Genomic DNA, 25,283 nt, shown 5'->3' with positions numbered 1-25,283 from the left:
AGTGCAATATTCAAAGTGAGCAACTGGAAAAATAATGATGTATTTGGAGGCAAATATTGTATATTGTATTGTATCTTATTTTTTTGAACTAATCAAGTATGTTATATTGTTAATTTACTATATACCACATTTGATCAGCTTGCCATAAATATTCCCCAGTTATATAACATTGGACACTAAATCAACAAAACTATGTTCCTTAACAATCGTTAAATTTATTAAATTATATTATATTTATCTAACGAATAAAATTGATTATAAATAAAGTAGAAAAAAGAAAAAGGAAATACTTAAGATTGGTCAAATTAAACAACACGCTAAATAGACTTAGATTACATCTTAAACGACTTATATTTGTTCGCAGTTACTAGGAATTTATTATTATATCTTAACCGAGAAATAAACTGTGCAATTTATATATATATTGCAAACACGACATGCATTTTTTTCTAAATTTGTTGGTGCCTTTTCTATAGTTATAGTTCGTATTTATGTTAGTAATTATACGTTTTTAATATATGTTCATATGCATTTACTCAGTTTCAGCTTGATCTGTGAATACAACTCAATAGCCGAATCGACTCGGATTTGAGTTAACATCACTCAAACAGCGGCTCACACAGACAGGCAATTTGAGTCAAAGTCGCTCTTTTAAGTCTCACTCTCGCTCTCTCTCTCCCTGGTTGTCTTTCGGTTGGGGGTTGAGAGTTCGGGTGTATCACCGTTAGAGAGAATCGGAATCGTCTTCTTCCTCACACACACAATCGCACCCCAGCTGGGCTCGAGTTTGTCGCTTTTGCAGTCTTTTGTTTTTGTTTCGGTTTCTGTTACTGCTTCTTCGACCAGTTTGTAGTTTTTGTTTATAGTAGTATCATCTCCCCGGCCAGAGATATTGTTGTTGCTACTTCTCTGGTAGCCGAAGTCTCAGCTCAGTGTGCTACCGAGCGTTCGTCGGATGATATTGCAAAGCATCTGAGTCGCCGAGTCGCAGCGGTGTGAGCACTTTGCAGAACTGCTTAACATCAGTCTTTAGTGATAGCTCGCGCTTCTTGCTCGCACGCTCGATCGCACGTCGCCGTCGTCGTTGCGTCGTCTTCGTCTTACGTCCCAGGCGTTACGTTGTTTTGGCCGCCGCTAAAAATCAACACATGCAAATTAAGATCAAAAAATTACTCAGTTAAATAAAATGAATTGTAACAATACTACGAATATGTATATGTAGTGCCAACTGAAATAGTAGAGTTCAGTCTGTAACACGTCACTGCAAAAAAACTCAAAAGCGGCAAACGAAAGCGGAAATAAAGAAATTTACGGCAAGTGCGCGTGCGCAGCCAGGAGTGCCCTCACACAAAGGTGTGGTCACTCCATAAAAACTCGCATTCAAAACACAGAAGGCGTAAAAACAGCACCAAATAAAGTCCCACGGAAATATCTCTAGCTAAATTAAAATTTAACCATACTGCAAAACTTTAAAACTTTGTATTACAATAAAAATTATACAAAATATTGCCTCCTTGTGATATATGTACACCCTGCTATATGCAAAAACACACATACTCAAACAACCCAAAAGATATATATTAAACATGCTTCACGCTCGCCTAAAGTTCTAAAAGTCAAGTGCAATTTGAGCAAAAACAGCAACAACTCTATACGCTCAAGTGACGTTTTATTGGCGCAAGGTGAACAAAAAATAATAGCAAGCAAATACACGAAAATACACAAAACCTTAAACGGAAAGTTCACAATGTTAGGAGACGCAGACCTTAAGTGCGCAACGAAATAGAAACACTAAGCAAATAAATTGGATTAACTTGATAGGCTGATCGGTCAGTAAAAGCAGGTAAGTTCAAAGGTTCAATGGCGCCCTCAAAAAAAAATATAGAAGAAACGGAACGAACGGGCTTTTTTGAGACACATCCATCATGCGGACATAAAAATGGGGATAGAGATGGGGCTTCGGAGTTGTAGATGGGGAACATGTGAATTTCATTAACGAATAGAATTCATAAAACAAAAAAAATCAAGATGAAGATGGCGACGCCAGATAACGCTTGACAATCCGACTAACTGACGAACTGTCTACGACTGTCGGCGGGGTTTGTATGATTTAATTATACAAACCATATACACACTCCCCTATATGACACTTATACGACAGCCCAGTAGGAGCTATAGCCCCCAGCTACGGTTTTGTGAGAAAGTTTTCTCTGGCCGATCTTTGTTGACCAGTGCACTTTTTAGTGTGGCCATAAAACATGGCTAGATCAACAACAACAACCATGCAAGGGCAAGGCAAATAAACTTTACGACTATATAACAGAATCAATGTAAGTCAAGTGCGAGCGAGATGGCCTGCACAGATATAGTCGCCGCACATGTTTGCTTTATAATGCAAATAGCGTGTATAGCTTTATTTGCCAGAATATTTGTTACAAAAATTCGAAAACGCAGGCGAAATCCATGGGAATGGCATTAACTGCGGCACTGAAAGAAATTATTGCGCTCAATAGCGAAGGAACTAAATGGAAAGTGGTGCTGCCTAATCCATCAAGGATCAAAAATAATTATTTTGATAAAATAATTCTTAGAATATTCAAGCTGGAAATTTGTGAACATTTTAGTTTGCTTGATGCTGCAGCTTAAATAATAATTTATATAATATTCTATTGATCAATGAGAAATGCCTATCATCTAACTATATTTACAAAGAAGTGACTTTTCAATTAGAAATAAAGTGATCATTCATTTTTGGAAATTCAGAAGATTTGTATCTAAAAAACTGATAATTTTTTAAAGTGCATTTTGCCCTGACTCGCTTGCAGGCAAATGAAGAATCTAACTTGGATTGCTTTTGCATGTGTCGCAAATATTGGCAGAACCTATATACTCGCACTTATGGCGAGTGCCTTGTAAGTTTGCCATGTTCTACAAATCGCAGAGTGCGCACTTATTCTAGTTAGCTGGGGCAATCTTCTTCACTGGTTGATTTAGCTGGCACCTTTTAAGATCACAGCTCTTTCCTGAGGCTGTTCCTTAGACCAACACTCTAAAAAAAGGTATGCACCTAATGCAAAATTGGATATTTGGATATTATTATATTACACTGAAGTCCCAACGATTTAGTACAAATTAAGGAAACTTAGAATATTATCCATATACTTAAACTATCCTTTCAATTTTTTACACGGTATAAAGATAATTTCTATGTTTAAATTATCTGCAATTGTGCAATTGTATAGAGTTTCAGATAGTTCCCTTTATTGTAACACAATTGTAAAAGTGTATCTCGGACGGATGACTGACAGAAGTGGCTGGGAAATTAACACATCAAGGTCGTGTGCTGACTTTAACAGTCCACATCCTTAAGGGGCCCGAGTCCCAGGCCGGAAAAGCCAAAGGAGAGCAGAAAGGGGGCGCAATGTGTGAAAGTATTTAGTGCGGACGCGTTAACAGTGGCAGGAAAACAAGCATACAAAATATCAAATGCAAATGTGGCAAGCAGGCCGCAAGGTTTCAAGACAAACGGCAAGCAGCAAACACCTGTTGTCAGTTAACATGCCTCCTCGCTGCGAGGGGCGGGTGGTGGGGATCCGACCTGGCCGAGTCTTCTGCCCAGAAGTGGGTCCCCATGCGAGGTGACTCACGGAGCTGTTCTCGGGGTTCTTCTTGAGAGCCGCTGATGTGAGGCAGCTGATTGTCTTCGTCGTTCGTTTTTAGGTGCAGCTATGCAGCCCAGTTCCGCCAGCATTTGCATCGCGATATATAATGATATTACTATGGTTATTATTATTATTAGCTGGCAGCTTGGTTAAATGTCAGAGTACCAAACGGATTAGGAGCTATTCTTCAATCAGTTTAAGGCAAAAGCTCGATTAAACAAGTGCAGATCAAATATCAGGGATATTGACCCACCTTTGGAATAACCTGATCATATAATAAGTAGTACCAAGCCATTTAGAGGTCATTAGAGCCAGCAAACAGTTCACTTTTGTTATAGGTTATCTTTAATGGTTTGTTGTCTCTAAATCTAGTGTGACTACAATTTACGATGAACTCATTACAATCTTTATATGTGGCGAATAAAAAATCTTTTTACAACTGTTTTGTCGCTTTCCTTTCAGTTCTTTCGGTTGAGCAACACGGGCTCGGTGATTCACGATTACCATAATGATGAATCAGGATAATCCATATGCGGTAAGCAATATGATATTTATATTATTATTTCAAGTCAATCAAATAACTCGAACTACATACACAAATAAAATATGTATATACAGAAGAAAAGAATAAATATTTTACGAGCTAAATATTGAGCAGGCATAAAAAGTTTATGGCTCTAATAATTTCATATGCGACAAGAAGGCAAGACCATTTGCGCGTTGAAAATCTGGAATTATTGATAAGATATGTATGATATGGCCCCAATAGCATCAGCAAATCAAAGCGCTTCCGCATTTTCGAATTTGGGCGCAAAATGAATTTATGAATTATGGGGTTTGGAGTTTGGGGGCATGCATAATTGCCCAACAGCAATAAAAGCGACAGAAAGAGCGACGAAAATTGTGAGTAGCCTAAACCAGTTTACACAAAAATCTCGCCAACAACGGCGAAAAAATTTAAATGATGTCATAATTTTAATAGGAGAAAAAACTCATAATAATCATAATACAAATACGAACTACGTTAAGTATACCCAGCATACGCGATTCACCTGCTTGGTCTTTGTCTTTAGTCTCGGCTTAAAATTAATGCAGATCAATTAGTTAATGCTAAGCGAATTGCGTCGTCGTCTCTCGTTCAATCCACATGCATAATTTAAGGCTCATTGTCTAGGAGGGCAGCTCGAAAAATATGGGATAAAGAGAGAAGGTGGAGAAAACACCTAAGTTGCTGCTAACATGGCACTAAATGTCAATATTTGAATATTAAATTTTATTTAAGTGCGTTTTTTATGATTTTAAGCTGATTTTCGTTTTGTCGATCAGTCGATTTTGTCGATGCCGGCACCGCAGAATGCTGGCTAAGCTAAAGCCAGTCAAAAAATATTCAAGAGCCAGGCTGGAGATCTCACAGCTTAAAGAGGCGGTCCCGTCGTAGTGTTAATTAGTTGAAATGTGAGACGATAAACCAAATGTTTGATTAAAATGAAGGCAACAACAGCGGCTCGAATTTGGGCCACTTTTGAAAATGATGTCTTCGAGCGGCAAGTTGGTAGCGTTAGCTAATAAATTTATGAATATGAAACGAACTGGTAACGGGTAAGGAATTCCACTGGATTAGTCTAAGAGTAGATCTAAAAATATTCTCTTGATCACAGTTTTTGTTTTATTGGAGAATATAATTTAAATGCATATCGAATTTCTGCCTTTAAGAAAAATCGAGTGAATATTAGAAAACCATAAAAATAAATTTAAGCCCATGTATTTTTCAAAGCAAAAACTAAAAAAAAAAAAAACGAATGCTTAAAAATCCACTTTTTGAATAGCAACAATTATTTATGCATATGAGAAACTAATGAAAATAAACTCAAATATTTAATACACCTTAGATAACGACGGATCAAGTTACTGTACGCGATATGGATAACATCTAAAGCAGCTTTGAGTAATTAATTTCGTATTTTATTAGAACAATTTGGATATTTTGGTATTTGTAGTTCATCTACCAAGCCATATCTTCCACTTATGATTACGATTATATTAGTGCCATTAGTTTCCAAGCATGAAACACCCATAAACGATCCGCCAAAAATATCTTCTGCGAACGCTTTAATGTTCTTGCAACATCTCCATTTCGCCACGACCTTCGATACAATCACGCCTCCAAAATCCCGTTGATGACAAGATGCTGCGGAAAAAGAAAACTAATTTCGAACGGGGAAACATTGGAAGGCGGTCCGGGCGAAAATGCAATACAATGTTATGATGTATGTGAGAGAAGCTCACTTGAAACTCGGTTCCCATCCTCCATCCTCGATTTTCCATCTGCAGCTTGAGTTTTGGGGCACACGCATCTGGGGGCTTTGGCAAATCGTTTCTATTTGCATTGGCAGCAGATGAAGAGGCTCTTGCCACCGCTGCTTCTTCGCCCGCTGACCATTTTGGTCATAAACATTTGCGTAATGGATTTTTTTCATATTTTCGTGTGTGTCGTTCTCCTTTGCGGCTGCCATTGGGCAAACACACAAAGTAAATTAATTACGAGCCATGCCAAAGTGCATATTTGCACGTTGGAAAATTCTTTCAACGGAGAAGCGCAAAAGCCGGCAGCAAAATTAGTTATAAATGCCTAAAACTAAATAAGAAAAACAGAAGCAGCAGGCAAATTAGCAGAGGCCCAAAAACTTACACACACCGAAATGTAATTACTGCACTTACCCGGACGCTTGTGGCTTTGTTGCAACTTTTGTGGTCGGAAAAGCAGCCAGCTAAGCAGCATCAAGAAGCAGAGGAGCGGAATACAAGCTCAGTGGCTTCATGTGTAGGCCATTTTTCACATGCGTAGCCAGTTTGGAAGCGAAAACCCACAGTGAACACGGTTTGAGGACGATGAGATGAGAAGCTGTAAAAGTTGTCCGGCGTCGGCATCTCCTTCTCCTACTTGTTTTACCGCCGCATCCACTCCTGTCGCGGTTGTTTTCGTTTTTTTTTTTTTTTTTTTTGAGTGTGTATGTACATGTTGCGGTTGATAACTCAATTAGAATGTTAAATTTATGTTCGCAACAAGAAATTAACTTGCAATTAGAAAATGCCTGACTTGAAGCACAAAACGTAACGAAACGAAAGACTTAGGACACGAACTTGGCAGGCAGGAGTCGATGGGTTGCCAGGGGAATTGCCAATACTCTTACGAACAAACGGGTTGTTGAGACAAGTAAACTTATATCACTTGGAATATATTTTGAGGGGATAGTAACTTTAATCGCTGCCTTATTTAATATTCAGAATGACTGTGTCTTTTTTGAAACATTTTTCTATTATTTAAATACAATTAGGGATTTTGTTAAACTTTTCATGTATTATATATAAATATTACATTTTCTAGCTTCAGTAAATATACCAGCCACAAAACAAATTAAAATAATTCAGCAGGCGAAACTAAAGTCAGACACATAGACTCGTATAATTGCCAAAGTAAGTTTTAGGGTAACATAAGGGAGGCGAAAAGACGCTAGACCTAGAATTTAGACAAGTCTTTTGCCACGGTTTTTGGCTGAAAACTAATGATGATGATGCACTGCACGCATTTGCACTATTTATAATTCGTGAGCAGACGACGAGAAGGAGGCGGAGGATTGAGTGCCAAAAGATCAATGATCAATCCTGGACTTGATGACTCTACTAGACGTGCAGTGAGGAGCCTTAGAATCGGAATGAGTTGCCTGGCAGACAACTTCATTTGTTTGCAGATACATTTCACTGGCTTTGGAACAGATGTCTTCATGTGGTGGAGCCTTTTGGCACAACTTTGATTTGGTGGGCCGTGCATGTGTAATCAGCTTTCGGAGCGATTTTCTCCCGCAGCCGCCGCTCGATGATTAATGAGCGAAATTAGCCAGTCCGAAGCCCCAAAGCCATGTGAGGGAACATTGCTGCACACATATTGCAATTCGCTGGATGGCTGAAAAGTTCTGCAAAGTTCGTTAGGCTCTTGCCAAATGACTAAGGCAGCGAACTTGAACGAACTACACACAATTACAACGCTCTTAAAAATGAACTTCCTCCCGAACAGCGAAAAGAAAAAAATCAAACAGGGTAAAAAACGCGAGAGAACCGAAATTGATGCTGACTTTGGCTTCCACCATATGCATCATGTCATTATATCCGCTAACACAGCCAACTGGATAACCTTGACAAAAATCATACAGCTGAATGCATTAGTAGTCCAAAAGCAGCAAGAAACAGCAAGTAGAAGCAGCAACGGCAGAAAATAAAGACTTGCAAATACGGCCGGTACCAAACAAAACGCTATTAAACTTCTATTATTTAAGTACTACATTGTGCACTGATACTGAAAGCGAAAACGAAGAAGATCGTCGGTCAGCCGACGATAATGAGACCCCAAAGACTCCGAGTTTCCGAGACTCTACGTAGCTAACAGAGCAGAAATCCCAAAGCGACCGAGTACTGTTTGCAAAATTATGCAATATTATGTAATTATACAGACAATCAACAAGTGGGAGGGCCGACTAGCCAGCAACTATGTTCCACAAGGTAAACCAAAGGGGTTGCCTACTTTATTGCTCACTCCACGCCGATCGCGCAGAAGTCTAAAGAGTGCCTGAAAATGTGAAAAAATGTGAAAATGATTGGGAAGCATTATTTTCAAATTAGCGCGTGGCTTAGAGATAAAGTTGGGGCAGGGTTGCCTTCCCCTTTTCCGCCCGCCCGCCGGCCGCCACAAGACACTCAACCAATTGCTAGTGCTTTATGCCTCGTGGTTTCCCAAGGAAATTAAAAATTAAGTGCGCATCTGAAATGCTCTTCTTTCGATCGGAAGTATCTAATCAGCGCATTCATATATCAACGCATTTTTTATGTGACATAAACATTACTTCACTTTACCACACATCCAGCGTTTATAAATTTAATTTATTTAGTCTATATAATTTCAAAGAGTATTTCTCAATCGACCATTGCGTACTTGACTTCTTTCCCGTTTTGCTTTTGCTTTCCTTTTCAAGTTCAACACGTTGCCATCGTACAGAAACTGTTCCAACTGGCTGCCCCGCCACTTTATTACGCTGATAAGTTGGCGCCTAATAACGATAGTGGATCGAGGGCCTTCTGGGGCAGCAGGGGCTGGCAACAATGCGGTGCGGGGCCCTTTCCCTAAAGAAGCGTAACAAAATTGTTATAATTTTCGGTTTGTAATCCGTAATAAAAAATAATGGCAGAAGCAGAGGTTTTTTCTCCTGCTTTGGTTTATCTTTCATTTGACTTAAGGTCAAGGTTGTGCATCGTTTATTGGAGTCAAGTTGGCGTGGTTAAGCGAGCGAGCGCACCACATAATGAGCTGCCAAATTGTTAGAATTGTTTTCGAGTCAAGGCATTACACATTAAGCCAAGACCCAATCATGAAATTAACAGAAGCCCCGCACCCGCACCCGCCTTGCCATCGCCCCCGCCAACGACCTCTGCACGATTGTGAGCAAAACAAAAACTAAACAATTTAGCTTGGCAAATTGAATTAAATTTATATAAATTGCATATACTATAGGCAAATAGATACACATATATCGAAGATCATTGCATGCCCGCATGTCCGCTTATATTAGATCGGAGCTTGAATCTCCGGGCTGAGCTTTAGTTTCGATTTCAGTGGCGCAGTGAACAAATTGTGCCCATTGTTGTATTAGCTGTTTATTTTTAAAGCGCACTCGGCTACTAATAACAAATGCCTTTGTTATTGTTATTTCTATACCTTTTTGCACACACGTGACGGAGATTCCCCTCTCATCTGCGGAATTAGCGGGGGAAGCTGGCATTGAGACGAGATTGGGCAGAAGTCGAAAAATAAATATCAACAATGCCATTTCAATGACCATTTTTTGCCAAAATCCCTGGCTCTTCTCTTATTTTTGATTCCCACCAGTCAACGCAAACCGCAAGTTAATTCAATTTTAATTCACCGTCTTTTTGATAGTTTTATGGAAAGTGAAACCCAAATTTTTCAATGGGCTTGTCGCTGGGAATATCTCGTTTTAACAGAAAGCGAAATTCATTCTCGTTGTCGATTTCATTTTGGCGGAAATAAGTGAAGAGATAAAGAAAGATATTTACACCCGTATTACATGCGCTTAGTGAGACTTTCTTGCTATCCAATAACTAAAATCGCGTATATTTTTTACATAAGAAAATCGAATGGCTTAAGCAACGAACATCATTTAATAATAATTGAATAATAATCTTGGGAATAATATGTGTTTAACTATTCAAGCGAAAAAACGATACATTTTGGTTCATAATATTGAAAGACTTAGACAACAAACTTCATTTGTAAATGAAAGCCTTCTTCGTAATTATATGGGTAAATGGCAAACAAATGATTTAAGCAACAAGCCTGCACCAAAATTTCTTCCGAATATTCCTTCCAACTCAAACACTTCCCAAATTTTCGCTCAGGCGATGGCATACAAAACAAAAGACTCAAACCACAAACCTTTTTCATAAATCACCGAAGTAATTTTTCTACCAAACACTTTTCAACTTGGCTAACTTTTTGGTGAAAAGGTTCCCATAGTGCACTTCTGGCCCCAACCCAAGCAAAAAAACAAAAAAAAAAAACAGTCAACCGCATAGCACAGTCACAAATTGCTCGTTTCGCAAAAACACAACAGCAGCAGCTACAAAAATAGCAACAACAAGCAGTTGAGGCCACAACAAGTACAAGCTTTTCACCGTGCACTGCTCTTATTTAATTGACTTTTGACTCCCCCGAAATCCACGGATACAACCACATTGGTGTGGGGATAATCAAAAGGGGTAAAAAAAATCCACCGAGTCAAAGCTAACTCAGATAACAAGGAGACAACAAACAAATAAATCGCATACAAAGAAATAGAAGCTTAAACCAACAAAAAAGCAGGGAAAAACAAATAAACAAACAAAAAACGGCGGGGAAAAATAAAAAGAGAGAATTGTTGGCTGTTCAAGTGCAAATAAAACGAAAGAAAATAAGAAAAAGGCCGAGACTTGCGGACACATTTACTTATCGCGCCTCTTTTCAACAAGAAACGGTGGCAACTCTGGCACAACCTCCACAACAGTAACAAAACACATGCAAAATTGCCCGGTGGGTTGCCAAGGCAGGCGAATCGAACCGAAAACTTACAAAACATCTGAATGCTGCACTGCAAGATTTGCACTGTGATACTCGATAGATTGTATAACATGAGATCTTAATATTTAACACTACATCTGTTAGATCTGTTAGATAGTGACACATATTTTTTGATAATCATCATCACAAAACAACATACTTTACTAGATTCTAAACGTAATACATAGAGCCACATTTCAATGGGGATAGGTTGAAAAAAGATTGATCTAAACATTTCTCCCAGTGCCTCCTTTGACCAACTTCTACTCACTTCGGCCCCTGCCTGCGCCTTCGCCTTCGCCTTCGCCTTCGCCTTCGCCTTTTGCCGGCTTCTAATGATCCAATTCCCACGAGCCGCGACGCCGATGACACTGGCTGCAAGGTAAAGGAGCAGCAGGCAGCTGGTGCAGACAACCAACCACGACGACAAAGAGGAGCTTCCAATGCAAAAGCCAGAGAGCAGGAAAAAATAAGAAATAGAGAAGGTGGAGGTTTGCCTCTTGGCTCTTCGCCTGTTTAAACAACTTTCAAAGTTAATAGTCTGCCCGGCGTCGAGACGCTATGGCCAAAAAGCCAACCACACCATGGCTACATACCAAAACCAGCCCGAAGCCGAAGCTGAGCCACCAAACCAGCAGGAGTCTCGGGCCTCTTCCATGAATCATTTTTCTTGCAGGCAAAGAAAGCGGATGCCTGCCACCGCCTAAAATTCACCTCCACCCGCTGCATTTGCTGGTTGGTGGGCTGGTGTAAATGTTTTGCAAGTTGGCTGTTATAATTTTGTTCAGCTTTTATGGCCCCACCACACACAGGCCGAGATGGAGAGATGGCTAAAAGGATGGCAGTGGGTATACGGAGAAGGTTTTCCGACGTCAGACCTGGCGTATACGTAATGTGAAAATGTCTACTAATTAAAAGGAAATTTGATTTTGAGAATTTCTTGGCTCCTGCAGCGGTCAAAAAGCGTGGGAAGAATTTTAGCGACAAGACATAATGATTCGATTTAGAGAGGAGAGAGTCTTTCATTGATTGCATGTAAAAACCGTAACAAAAATTAGATGTGATTTGAAATTAAGTAGCGTAATAAAATAGTGTGCAGAAAGCCAATCAATGTTTAATTCAATTTCAGTAGTGTATCCAATATATTTTTGAGTTTTATAACTGAAAAAAAAACAAATAAAATAATATAAGATTTTGCAATTTACTTGTACAATTTAAAACATGTTTTATATGTAATTAAATTTTATCCCAAAGAAATACATTTTTAGTTTCAAATTTTACACAATTGTATATTCGTAATCCAGTGTCTAATTCTAGCTTGACAGTTCAAGGCTACAGATAGCTGACAATTTTCAGACAACCCAGTCAGCAATCTATCGGTCCAACCATTCATCCGTTCAGTCATTCGTGGTGCAATCCATTCATTTTGTCGCATCCTCTATTTGTCGAAATTGTCTGCCTGCCATGCTGAGCATAAGATTTATTTCCAAAGTTTTATCTGGAGTTCTGTTTTTTGTGAGCGCCAATGTTTGATTCGCATACATCACGTCGAGTCATTGGCATCTGGTGCACTTCCAATGCTCATTGAATCGAGCAGGCAGCTTTTTATGCCAAATCATGGATAGTAAAAATCACAAAAAGCAACTAAAATGCAATTTTCCAAGCGCTCACTAATTTGTTAGCCAACTTTTGTGGCCTTTGTGGGATTTGGTTGGCTGTGATTAATTTCGTTGAGCATTTCACCTGCGGCTGCGCCTGTCAGCTGCCCCGAACGATATGAATACACTCGGAGAAAAGCCCAAGCTAATACAAGTTTCTAGGAGCAAGCGCAACACACAGATATGGCTAATATATGTATGAAGCCAATTCAGTAAAGACGCGCACGCCGAAATGTCAAGTCAAACACTTGTAAGCTACAATTGGCACAAGTTTGTTAGTTCGACGTTGCCTCGCTTTTGCCTGAGCTAACATTTAAAATTGTAACAAATGCCACAGCGATCAGTGAACGTGTGGCTGGCAGCCAACAACTAGGCAACAGCAACTGCCACAACAGCCACAACAACAACAACAGCTAACACAACAACACCAAAGGCAACAATATAGGGGAACTGCAGCAACATTGAGCATTGCATTTGAGTCTCGGAAACAGAAGAAAACCTCGCACATTTTGCACGCATTTGCATAACAAGAAAACTGACTAAGAGATGCTAGAACGATGCGGGAATTGTGAATACTCTAACAAGGACCGTATCTGTTTATAAAGAAATTTAACTAGTGGCAAGCTTTCTTCGTTAGATAAAATATAAAATATAAAAAAAAATAAATATCTATTCAAGATAAATAATGCAAATACATGAAAAACAAAGAATGTACTCAAAAAGTACCCAAAATGTAGTAGAATTCCAAATGCATAATATTCTAAATATAATTAAACTTTACATCATTATTTACATTTAAGGAATTACACTTGAAAGGAAAGCACCCTTTGTAAGCTTATGAACTGACAGAATTTCTTTACCAATACACCAAATTTGCCGGGCAAATATTTCCATTTCCAATTTCAGCATTGCAAATTGCACTTAAAGTTCTCAGGAAAATGTGTGCCCCTTTCCCAACCCACTTCTCCCACTTGACGTTTTCCTGTCAATTTTTGCAGCATAATTTGTACTATTTTTGTCGGAAGATTTCAAATTTTAAACGGAAATTGCACAAACACTTGGCATATGGGCGCTGAAAGCCGCTCTCGTCGGTCGCAGAGAAAGAGTAAACAGGGACGCCCGGAGAATACAATTTAAATTTCACATGAGCTCATAAAAATAGTTACAAATTAATTATAATGACAAACAGAGACGAGACCGAGACCAGGAGCGAGGGGCAGAGGGGGTGTGTCGGTTGAGCATTATAAATCCAAACGTTTCCTGCTTGACAGCTTGAAGAGCTTCAGAGATTCAGAGCTGCAACAGAAACAGAAACAGACAGCAGCGATGATGCTTCAAGTTGCAAACTCTACTAAGCACTTTTCATCATCGCCATAATCATCATCAGCGCCATGATCATCGTGGTTCATAATTATAGTGTTTGGCTTTGGCTTTTATGTAGCTTAAGACAGCAACAACGACGGCGACAACGACAACAATTAGCTAAGTACTAAAATCAAAACGAAAGACTTAGGCAACGAACTCGCCCGGCTAAGCGGACGATAAATGATGATGGATTGACTTTCAAGGGGTGTTGAGATCCGAAAACACGAAGAAAGTAAAGAAAATCAAGAGGAGTTGCTGTGTGAACAGCAAAGGGAATAAAAGTGAAACAAAATAAGGGCGTTTTCATTGGCCATTCAGCAATTGTCAAACAATGCATAAATCAATCATCAAATCCAATTCGGTTAAGGAGGTAATTGAAAAAACGCTTAGGACAAACAAATGTTTTGTATTTTGTATTTGGTAAGAACAAGCCAATGATGTGAAACTAATTTCGATTAAAATTCCGTAACTGTGCAAGACAGATTACAACGCTTATTAAATAATTCTATCAAGAATGCAACCAATGAAATCTCATAGCGAACGCATGCAATACAAAAAAATCTCACTGGCCAAACTATAACAACTGCGAATAATTTCCGCTCGCAAAAGACAAACGAGGAAACGAACTGAATGATTCCCTATGATTGATCACTCCCCTGAGGGGCCTTGAAGGGCTGGCCCCCTGAAAATGTTTGTAAAATTTGTTGTGCGTTATTTTTTTGACAAATTGCTTAAGCATAGAGGCCGCGTGACTAAGCAAAGAGGAGTGGTGAGTCGGGAAAAGCGAAAGAAATGCGTGTGTGCAGCTGATTCTCCACCGCCTCAAGTATTTTTAATGCGGCAGAAAAAAGGAGAGAAACGAAATGAAAGCCAGAAACATGCGATATATCCATTTTGACAAATTCCGCTCCTCTTCTGCAGATCCACCGGGGAATAAACGAGTTTGCATTGCCAACATGACTCATCTGATTGGCTGGGGTGGAATAGGAGGTGGAATCTTCTACATACTTTGCAGCTGTCTCAGCTTAGAACTGGATCGGACCAGTTGCGAAGGGGAGAGTATAATCGATTTAGATTAATGCGAATTAAAGTCATTGTTTAAAGCTCTGGGGGAGTGAATGCATTTACTCTACAGGTATTTAATTGAATTGAATATAAAACGGGTGCAATTAAGGCGAGGTTTCTAAAAAGCATCTTTAGAAATAAACTAATTTTGCATGGTATAAGCTTTTAAAAATATCTGGAATTTTTACCATACAACAACGCCTTGTGTAAATTTTATGATGAACGAACCATACTTTTTGCTTCCGCTTGCTACGGTACTTTGATATCATACAAGGCAACCTGTGAACCTAAAGGCATTAAATATCGAGCTAACATAAGGTGTTCTTTTAATAGCTTCTAATGAGTGGTTATACCGAGATCTATAAAATTTTATTCTGATGCTTTAGAAATCAGAATATTAATTGAAAAGCCACCTGCACTCCGTACTTTCCCACTACTGGACTCACAGAATAGGTGCAGTCTATAGCTAATTGCATTTATTTATACACGTTAATCTGCTCATCGCCGACAACAAGCAATACCAACACAAGCGACCGTCTTCAGTGCCGACGAGTCATGAATGTTTATAACGAAAAATCTGCAACAACTGAAAAGCGAAAAGGCGAACAAAAAATTAAAAACTAGAACAATTTGCCGCTGCGCACAATGAACAAAGCGTGGCAATTGCTTTGTGCATGATTTCATTTTAATTAAATTATGTTTTTTGCTTTTTTGCTCTAGCCTGCGCTTTTTTATAATTGCATGCGAACCATGTTGGCCGCGATGAGGGGGAGGGGATCCAATCTGCGCACTGGATGTGCAAATTTGAGGTTTAGCATTAGTACATGACAGCCAAGGTCAGGCAATTATCATAATTTTTTGCTAGCCAGCCAAAAAGAAGCGAGGGAAGCAAAACTGAAAATAAGCTGAAACTAAAACCGAGCTTGGACTTGGTCTTAATGGCACTTAGCTCTTAACAGCTTCAGGCGAGGCAAGCCGAGCTCAAAACTGGAGTAAACGTGCCTTAAATGAATTTTAATAATTTTATTTAATTTATTTTCTCGGCCGTGTCTTTTATTTGCCCAGCTTAATAAGCCATATAACAAAGCATCTTATTATTGTATATGTATATTCAGCTTTTTTTCATTGCATCATCGGGGCATGAAAAATTATAAATTCTACTTGCTATTTTTGCTGCGCGTTAAGGTTAACAACCAAACAACATCAAACAACAAACAGAACAGCAATCGCCATAATTAATCACACACAAAATCAACAGCATCCACTATTATATTATTGTGGATGATGACTGGTAGAGTTTTTGCAGGTATTTATATATTTATTCGCTGGCGTCTATTTGTCTTGGATCAACTTGTTGCACTTCTGGCTAACTGGGGGAACTTTTATTTTTGGAAAATATACCAACTAATTAAAATAAATTGGCATTGTGTAGTCGAAAAAGCTCATCAATATTCGCAGCCCATCAATAATCTGAGCACAGACATAAATATTTTGTTAGTCGCTTAAAAAAACAAATCGCTTTCAAAAAAAAAAGGTTATTTATAATATGTGTGTTTAATTAAAATCTTGCAGACGATGCGGTTTGTTTTGCTGGCCCATTTGTCGCTCTCGTATTTAATTTATAACACTTTCACTTAATGGCCAGGCTAATTGTGAGTTTAAATGTATTTTTTGGGCCAACGGCGGCTGCTCACGCAAATTATGCAATTTGATACAAAAGTCGTATTTTCGTTGTGAGCAATGATTTAAAAACAGGTCTGAATCAAGGAGGTCGATTAAGAAGCTAAGACTATTAAATTTTAAGGGTCCATAAATCACTGATTGCAATTATTCTTTGGCAATTCTCCCAAGTCAATTATGTATTTTTTTTTAAAATAAAACTTGATTTATGTAATGATACAAAACTGTATAATTGTATGTCTAATGCGGAAGCTCTTGCAATTTAGTTGCAATACAACTTTTTTCACAAACAAGACGAATATTTCAGGGTTATATTTTATACTAACCTTTAACTAAAAATCTATCAATCTCCCCTAGAAATCTGTAAGATATGGCGCTGAGGTATTTTTCATTACCAAATAGGGATAAACTAATTACTCAAGATACGAAACTTGCCTTAATTTCAAATGTGACAGCTAATAAATAGGTGAGGAATACATACATTCACTACCTTATTCCAGAGAGTTGGAGAGAATATGTCGCTTGTGTGTTGTAAAATAAATGTTTATGGCTTTTTAATATTGCACATTGTCTGCATAAATTTCACGGCGAGGCTCATCTGCAACGTGTTTTGGGCCCTCTCTCTCTTTCTGGACGGCTGGGCTGTGATTTAAAATCAAACTAAATCTGCTGCCAATCCGCAGGTTGTTGAAACTTGAAACTCATAATTTTTAATTTATTTTATGTGATTTTTATTTGTCGATTAATCCCAGGCAGGCTGGCGGCCAGCAAGCACCAGACCTGAAGACGCTTTATGAAACCTAAACGTAGAAAATTTATTTCCAACCCAAGTCGAGGGGCGACCCCGACTCCAAAGTCGGGCCAAAACTCACCTCCAACTCAACACATAACACGAAATCAGATTAGCATGTTTTACAGTCAAACAAGGCACCTACAATAGCAACAATCACCACCTGGAAAATAAGGAACCCAGACCTGAACCTGAACGAACTAAGCCAATTGGCATGGTATTCTTATAAGACCCCCACCTCGGGGATTTGCTTATTGGACGGACGCTCGCTTCCAGGGGGGAAGCGAATGAAAAAAGTGAATGTGTTGAGTGCTTTCTCCTACTTTGTAATGTGCCAAATTGTTTGTGGCCGGCAAGAATTATGGCCGAGAATCGCCCGTGGGCCAATTGGTGCTATAAAACATAACAAAGGCTTTCGGAAAAGGTGGAAAAACACTTGGCTCGAGGATGAGTCTGATTTAGACTGCGGCTGTGCCCATTGGCTACCAGTTGGGCCGACTATTTTCGGCTAGTTTTGATATATTCGAAAGCATTTCAATTGGACTGCGCTCGAAGCAGTGCTTCTAATAGAAAGACTTTCAGACTGAACTAAAATGAAATTAACAGGTGTAGCCATCACTCACATGAACTACAGAAAGGAAATGTGTGTTAACCTTATTCGAAATTTACAGTTATATTCTTACTGGGCCTACTTCTAATTCGATTGTACCGATTGGATACGTATATACAAATTCAAAGAAAGAATTCTCTCGCAAAAAATCCATTTATTTTAATTTTTAACAATAATTTGGATTACCATTGCTGGGACTTCAAAACAAAAAAAAAAACACTCGAAAGTCTCCCACGATCTCCAGGCTTCCCTTGCCTAATTTCCCCCTCTTTGCATGTGCACTTGTCATCAAAGCTTTTGCTCCAGTTCCAACTACAAGTGGCACTAAGAAAACGCAATTCCAACCGATCCTCCAGCCCAATTTTCAACCTGACTATAGAAAACTATGGACAACTGGAGGGAGCCCGAAGAGCCAACTCCTGGCCAGGCACCCAAACACAACAATTGATGGCAATTTGTTGATAAACATTTCGCTCGCAATAAATAAACAAATATTCCCTCAGCTACAAGTTGCGCCTATTTGCGAGGGGAGCAATGGGAATTGGGAAAGGTACAGAGATTGCCATATAAATGCAAATGCAGCTTGTTTGCCCAAAGAGTGTGTGTGTGCTCTGAGGCAATTTTTCATTTGATTCCATCTTCATATTTTATTATGGGCCCCAGAAGAGCCGCTTAGCCATTAACACTGGGAAAAAAGTAACGAAGGTTTGGATAATAATAATATAATATAAGGACCAACACATTAATATAACAATCAACGCTATTTGTTAAATTTGATATACTTCAATAAAATTGAACACCATAAATGTTTTATTATCGAACCTATTTTAATATTAGAACATTTAGCAAAGTCCGCAAGGCTTCTTCCTGTGCATGGATGGGGTTCATGGTCGGGTCTGGTTGGCCATTTGTTGGGGGCTTCTTTGGGCCCGTTTCCCATTTCCATTTGTCGTCGTTCGTTTCTCGCTTTGCGTTTTAAGCCGTGCTCTTTTTCTTTCGTTGATACCAATTCCGCGATATGACAAACTATGTTTGCATTTTAATTTTTAATGCGTGTGAATTTAGCTGGCGGCTGGTTTTCCAATTCTCTTTGGGGGAATCGAAACGAGATGGAGAGCTCCAGATGCTCGTGTCATGATTTGCTGTTGCTTTTAATTGAAATTTTATGAATTTATTGCCTCAGTTTCGACGAGCTGGTGGTGCTGGTGGTGTTGCTGAGTGGGTGGGGATCAGGGTGCCCAGTGGGTTGGAGGCCCACCTCCCCCCAAAATACTATGTACGAATACCATTCTCATGTTCTGCTTTACTCGCTGCCATTCCAGATGAATCAGACGTGCAAGGTGTGTGGAGAGCCGGCGGCTGGATTCCATTTCGGAGCCTTTACATGCGAGGGCTGCAAGGTGAGTTCGATGTTCGAATTAATTTGAATTTGATTTGACTGGGATGCAACGGTTTTATCTGCCTAGTTTAAAACACTAAAACTCTTTGATGATAGAAGAAAGTACGCTTGAGGACAGTTTAATTTAGGTTTCTATAAACATAGCTAATTATACCTTTAACAATATGCACTATACCATATATTTATATTATTATAAGCAGTTTCGAACCGCGTTGTTGCTTCATAAATGAGCCAATTATAATCTCCTTGTATTTTGGCCCCAAAGTTTTCTTGGCAACAAACACTTTTGTGCAAGCATTCCTCTGCGGCCAAAGTCTTTCGTATCAATCGATTCAATCGATTTCAATAAATCGAATTCGCCGCCTTCGTGATGCAAACGCTAAGCAGAAAAAGTTATGAGGCCATTCTCCTCGAGAAACTGGAATGTGGAGCCGAGTTCATCATAAAGGAGGGGGAGTTGTAGCAACAAATGGATGCCCCAGGCTAAGGTCAAAGTTAAACAAAGCGCCCCACAAATAATTGATTTAAATACGAATGCTCCTTTAATGGTGGGATGATAATTTTTTGTTCGTTCCGTTTCGTTTCTTCGCCGACTCGATTTGAGTTCAGTCGAGGGATTTGCTTTTGTTATTTATTTATTTAGTTTTGCTGTGATGTTTCGTCGTATCTTTTATTTATTTTTTTTTTTTTTGCCCACGCCAAGGAGAAAAGGTCAACTAACGTACAATTTGTGGGTCAACGTTATTTGATTTGTGCTTGGGCCCCGTTCGCAATGGCGTGGGCCTCGCTTGGCTAATTTAACGCCCACAAGAAGTTGAGAAAAAAAAAACAACAACAAGTTAAAGACCCAAGAAAAAACAAACAAACAAAAGTGAATCTGCCTTGATGCACAAAATTGCTTGTAAATAGTCGTCCGTCCGTCCATCTGCTTCTTGAAACGAAACTGAAAACGGCAAAACTATGGTCTGAAAACCGAAGGGGTACCGGCCTGAAATCCTCCGTTTCCATTTCCATTTCCGACCCAGTAATCTTGATGCCCAATTAACCTTAAAAGTGGATTTTCGCATTGTTTCTGCTTCTTTTTCTGTTTGATTTTTTTTTTTGTTTTCTGTTTTTTGTTCTGTCTCTGTTCAATTTTGCGCTTCGTCGTCAGCATCTCAGCACCGGTGTGTCTTCCATTCAAGAGCTCCACCTACGATCAGAAAACGACAGTAACCAACTTGAAAACTGACAAACAGACGGAGAGTAAGTCAGATGCACTGGAAAAATTGTTCCTATCACAATAAACAAATTCACGAAATAAGATAATTTAGTTTAAATATGAGTGCTTGTGATACTAAACAAAACTTTGGTATAAAGGAGTCCATTTATCAATTCATAATTATTAAAGATTTAAAAAAGGAACAAGTTTTTCCCAGTGTATCCATTCAGTCAGTCATTTAGGTAGTCTGTCCCTTTTGGTTGATTGCAAAGTCGGGCGGGCGGGCAGGCCGTGAAGCGTTGGTGATTTACTGCCAACATTGCAACTTGGCATAAGTGTTGCACAGCCATAACCTTTGCAACATGCAGCAGCAGCAGCAACAGCAACTGCAGCAACAGCAGCAACATGTTGCCTGTTGTCTGTCCGGGGCTTTTTGTTTCGTCTCAGCTTTTTGGCTCTCAGGTTTTCATGGCTCCTCCGCATTGAATTAAATTGTTTGTTTGCTTTGTTGCAATTGATTGTGGTTGTGTGGTGCCCCAGCCAACGGTTAATGCCGGAGGTGTAGGTGGTTGCCGCTTGTGCATGTCGATTTGCCTTATTTCTTCTCTTTTAGCCGCTTTTTTTGGCAGAGCATTTAAAGAGGTCTGGGTCTCAGCAGCCCCGTCCGTCAGCGATGAATCACCAGAAAAATATATAATGAGATATTATTGCCGGGCATCGAAAGCGTTTTATTGAATGACATCATTGAATGCGATGAAAGAAGTTGCTGAAGAAGCTCTGCTCGGTTGTAGGTGGACTTAACAGACACTTGAAGTGGGTACAATGGAATACTTAAGGAGTTTGGAGTAGAATATACGGCTTACATTTTGAGGAGTCTACTACTTACCTCAAGTAACATGCACTTCTTACACGGCATCCTGGCAAAGAGTATCAAATAAAAACTAACAATCTGTTATAATTGCTAGTATTTATATTACATCTAACATTTTCCTACTTTCACTTCGCATTACAGTCCTTCTTCGGCCGATCGTACAACAATCTGTCGTCGATATCCGACTGCAAGAACAACGGCGAGTGCATCATCAACAAGAAGAACCGAACCGCCTGCAAGGCGTGCCGTCTGAAGAAGTGCCTCATGGTGGGCATGTCGAAGAGTGGATCCCGATATGGTCGTCGCTCCAACTGGTTCAAGATCCACTGTCTGCTGCAGGAGCAGCAGCAGCAGGCGGTGGCTGCGATGGCGGCGCACCACAATAGCCAGCAGGCGGGTGGTGGAAGTTCCGGTGGATCGGGCGGTGGTCAAGGAATGCCCAACGGGGTCAAGGGCATGTCGGGTGTACCCCCACCGGCGGCTGCAGCAGCTGCTCTGGGAATGCTCGGGCATCCTGGTGGTTATCCGGGTCTGTATGCCGTTGCCAATGCTGGCGGCTCGTCACGGAGTAAAGAGGAGCTAATGATGTTGGGATTGGATGGCAGCGTGGAGTACGGCTCCCATAAACATCCGGTGGTGGCATCACCCTCCGTAAGTTCCCCGGATTCCCACAACTCCGACAGCTCTGTGGAGGTGAGTTCGGTGCGAGGCAACCCACTCCTACACTTGGGCGGAAAATCCAATTCGGGAGGATCTTCAAGTGGTGCCGATGGCAGTCATTCGGGAGGAGGAGGAGGAGGAGGAGGAGGAGTGACGCCCGGCAGACCGCCACAGATGCGCAAGGATTTGTCGCCATTCCTGCCGCTGCCCTTCCCAGGCCTAGCATCAATGCCCGTGATGCCACCACCCGCGTTCCTGCCTCCCTCGCACCTACTCTTCCCCGGCTACCACCCCGCCCTGTACTCGCACCACCAGGGCTTGCTGAAGCCAACGCCAGAGCAACAACAGGCAGCGGTGGCTGCGGCGGCCGTGCAACATCTATTCAACTCCAGTGGTGCAGGCCAGCGTTTCGCACCGGGCACTTCACCATTTGCCAACCACCAGCAGCACCACAAGGAAGAGGATCAGCCAGCACCAGCCAGAAGTCCAAGTACCCATGCGAACAACAACCACCTGCTAACGAATGGTGGTGCTGCCGATGAGCTAACCAAACGCTTCTATTTAGACGCTGTGCTCAAGTCCCAGCAACAAAGTCCTCCGCCGACCACCAAACTACCGCCACACTCCAAGCAGGATTACTCAATTTCAGCTCTGGTCACACCAAACTCGGAAAGTGGCAGGGAGAGAGTGAAAAGTCGCCAGAACGAAGAGGACGACGAGGCGAGAGCGGATGGAATTATTGATGGCGCCGAGCACGACGATGAGGAGGAGGATCTGGTGGTGTCCATGACGCCACCCCACTCACCCGCTCAACAAGAAGAGCGAACCCCAGCCGGCGAGGATCCCAGACCCAGTCCCGGTCAAGATAATCCCATTGATCTGAGCATGAAGACCACCGGCAGTTCCCTGAGCAGTAAAAGTAGTAGCCCAGAAATCGAACCAGAAACCGAGATCTCTAGCGATGTAGAAAAGAACGATACAGATGATGACGATGAGGATCTGAAAGTAACGCCTGAAGAGGAGATATCAGTTCGAGAAACGGCTGATCCGGAGATAGAGGAAGATCACTCCAGCACCACAGAGACAGCAAAGACCAGCATTGAAAATACCCACAATAACAACAACAGTATCAGCAACAACAATAACAATAATAATAATAATAATAATAGTATCCTAAGCGATAGCGAGGCCAGTGAAACGATCAAGAGGAAACTGGACGAACTCATAGAGGCCAGCAGTGAGAATGGAAAACGTCTGAGGTTGGAAGCCCCCGTCAAAGTGGCCACCTCGAATGCCTTGGATCTAACCACTAAGGTCTGAAAACATCTAAAAATCTGAAAAAGAAAATAAAAAACTAAGAATGCAAAATGACAGTTATCAGCTACTGAAGATCGATCGAGGCAATAGAAAATTAGCCCCCCGCTAAGACACCACCAAATAAATACAAAATATAGAAAACAATAAACGCATGCGAGTTATATAAATATATGTTTTCGGGCAGAAAAGTTTGACTCTGATTAACAAGCGCTAAATACGAGTTCGTGCCGTTTTGGTTAGATGTTATCACATCGTTTAAAACAACTAACCAAATTGCCAAAATATGCAAAAGTCGAGCGGCCCCCGACGAGCGTTTTGCATATGGGGACCGAAAAGTATAACACAAATGTTATCTTTCCATAATTTATGCAGTGAATTATAAACAAATTTTTCGGTTACCCACAAAGCGGCAAGAATACAAGATCAGAAAACCAAAAAAAAAATAATAATAAAATAAAAAAATAAAAAAAAAACATAAATGAAAAGCTAAACAAATGGTAAAAGAAAAGAAACTGAAACAAAATATGCAAAGAAGGCAGCTTATCTGTATCGCGAATGCATAATATCGTAGTGGAATTTGTAATCTATAGGTTTCGTTTTCTTCTAAGCTATAAACCATATATAAAGTATAATGTTATATGACTAGCTATTACTTAGACGTTTCAAATCCCCCAAGAGTATTTGTTAGTTTAAAAAACAATCATTGTTCTATAGAATAATCAGCGCTGGTAGACAAATTGTACTCGTTTTGAGGTTCGCCCGAGTTATTAGTCACAATTAGCAAATTTTAAAGGTACGAAAATCCATGGATGTTAATGTACATGTAAAGCAAAGCGCACCAAGTTGTATAGCAAATAGCATAAATTATTAATCTTAATGTTGCATAAGTATTTTTCATTTTCGTGCGATGATTTGGTATGCAGATCAGGCGAAATGATGGCCGAGAAAATTATTATTGATGTCACCACAAATAAATACAAATAAATACAAATAAATATCTAGATGAACAAGAGTTTCTTTCATTGATTGGGCTTGGTTTTCGGTCTCAAAAGCGGCGACGCGACGTTGCACGATCTACGAGATCGGCGGAGAAAGCTGATTTCTCAGACTCCTGCGGCGCTGCTTTGCCCGATGGCAATCAATAAAAAGTAGCCATAGTATCTGCTAGATGAATGTGTCGCATAAAATGTATCTTCTCGTGGCGTCGTACGGAGCGGCTTAATTAGAAATTATCCCAGCGCCGAAGAAGCCGACTCTTAACCTCCTTAACCTCTTTCACACAAACGGCGATATTCCCACCATTGCGCAAAAAGAACTGCAAGCGATGTGCATACCAGCAGCCAATCAATCCGAAATCTATTTCAATCAATCTTTGCGTAATTGTAAATACTTTCAGCATAGCTCCTCTTTCTCTTCCGATCGTTTGGCAAAAACTCAGACAGACATTCATTCGACTGACGATCGAACGGACAGACAGACGAACGAACGGACGGGCAAAGTCGATAGCAAATGGCGCGAAAATTATAGCAAAATGCTAGACTTTGGGACCTGGATTCGTTTCTATTTATTTCACACTTGAATTGATGCACAGCACCAGATTGACATTTTGCAAATGCTCACGGCACCGAAGGAGGCAATTGCCAATTGGCAAAATCACAGCACAGAAGCTGTGCGCGATTCGAGCGACAAAACGCTTGAGTTGCCTGCCTTCTGGGCCCTGGGCTCATGAATGAGGCTGAACTGCAATCGATCAGTGAGAGAAAAAAGAAGCAATAACATTATGTTAAAAAAAATACTACATAGATATATCGTCGATTCACATACGACATTAAGTAAGTCACTG

General features: G+C 40.2%; 1 protein-coding gene across 2 annotated transcripts; it reads left to right on the top strand.

The window, feature by feature from the left end:
- Positions 1-925: 925 nt before the first annotated feature.
- On the top strand, positions 926-24,444 carry knrl (knirps-like). Of its 2 annotated transcripts, none has more exons than NM_176374.2 (4): positions 926-1,843; positions 4,125-4,197; positions 19,315-19,392; positions 21,605-24,444. In NM_176374.2, exons 2-4 carry the CDS (start codon positions 4,171-4,173, stop codon positions 23,441-23,443), a joined length of 1,944 nt encoding a protein of 647 aa, NP_788552.1. In that variant the 5' UTR covers positions 926-1,843; positions 4,125-4,170; the 3' UTR covers positions 23,444-24,444. The 2 variants fall into 2 exon arrangements, with proteins under 2 accessions (NP_788552.1, NP_001303368.1); NM_001316439.1 differs by having other exon boundaries at positions 21,605-23,460.
- Positions 24,445-25,283: the final 839 nt, after the last annotated feature.

Source organism: Drosophila melanogaster, chromosome 3L, assembly GCF_000001215.4.
Source record: "Drosophila melanogaster chromosome 3L".
NCBI classification, from domain to species: domain Eukaryota; kingdom Metazoa; phylum Arthropoda; class Insecta; order Diptera; family Drosophilidae; genus Drosophila; species Drosophila melanogaster.
Note: the sequence above shows the minus strand (reverse complement) of the source record. Positions and strands in the feature narration are given on the sequence as shown.

What these genes read in the sequence shown, in the direction of transcription:
- knrl (NM_176374.2), top strand. Translation starts at nt 4,171, where the DNA reads ATGATGAATCAGGATAATCCATATGCG. An exon ending in ATCAGGATAATCCATATGCG is followed by an intron (nt 4,198 to 19,314) that starts GTAAGCAATATG and finishes CTGCCATTCCAG; the next exon opens with ATGAATCAGACGTGCAAGGT. An exon ending in TTACATGCGAGGGCTGCAAG is followed by an intron (nt 19,393 to 21,604) that starts GTGAGTTCGATG and finishes TTCGCATTACAG; the next exon opens with TCCTTCTTCGGCCGATCGTA.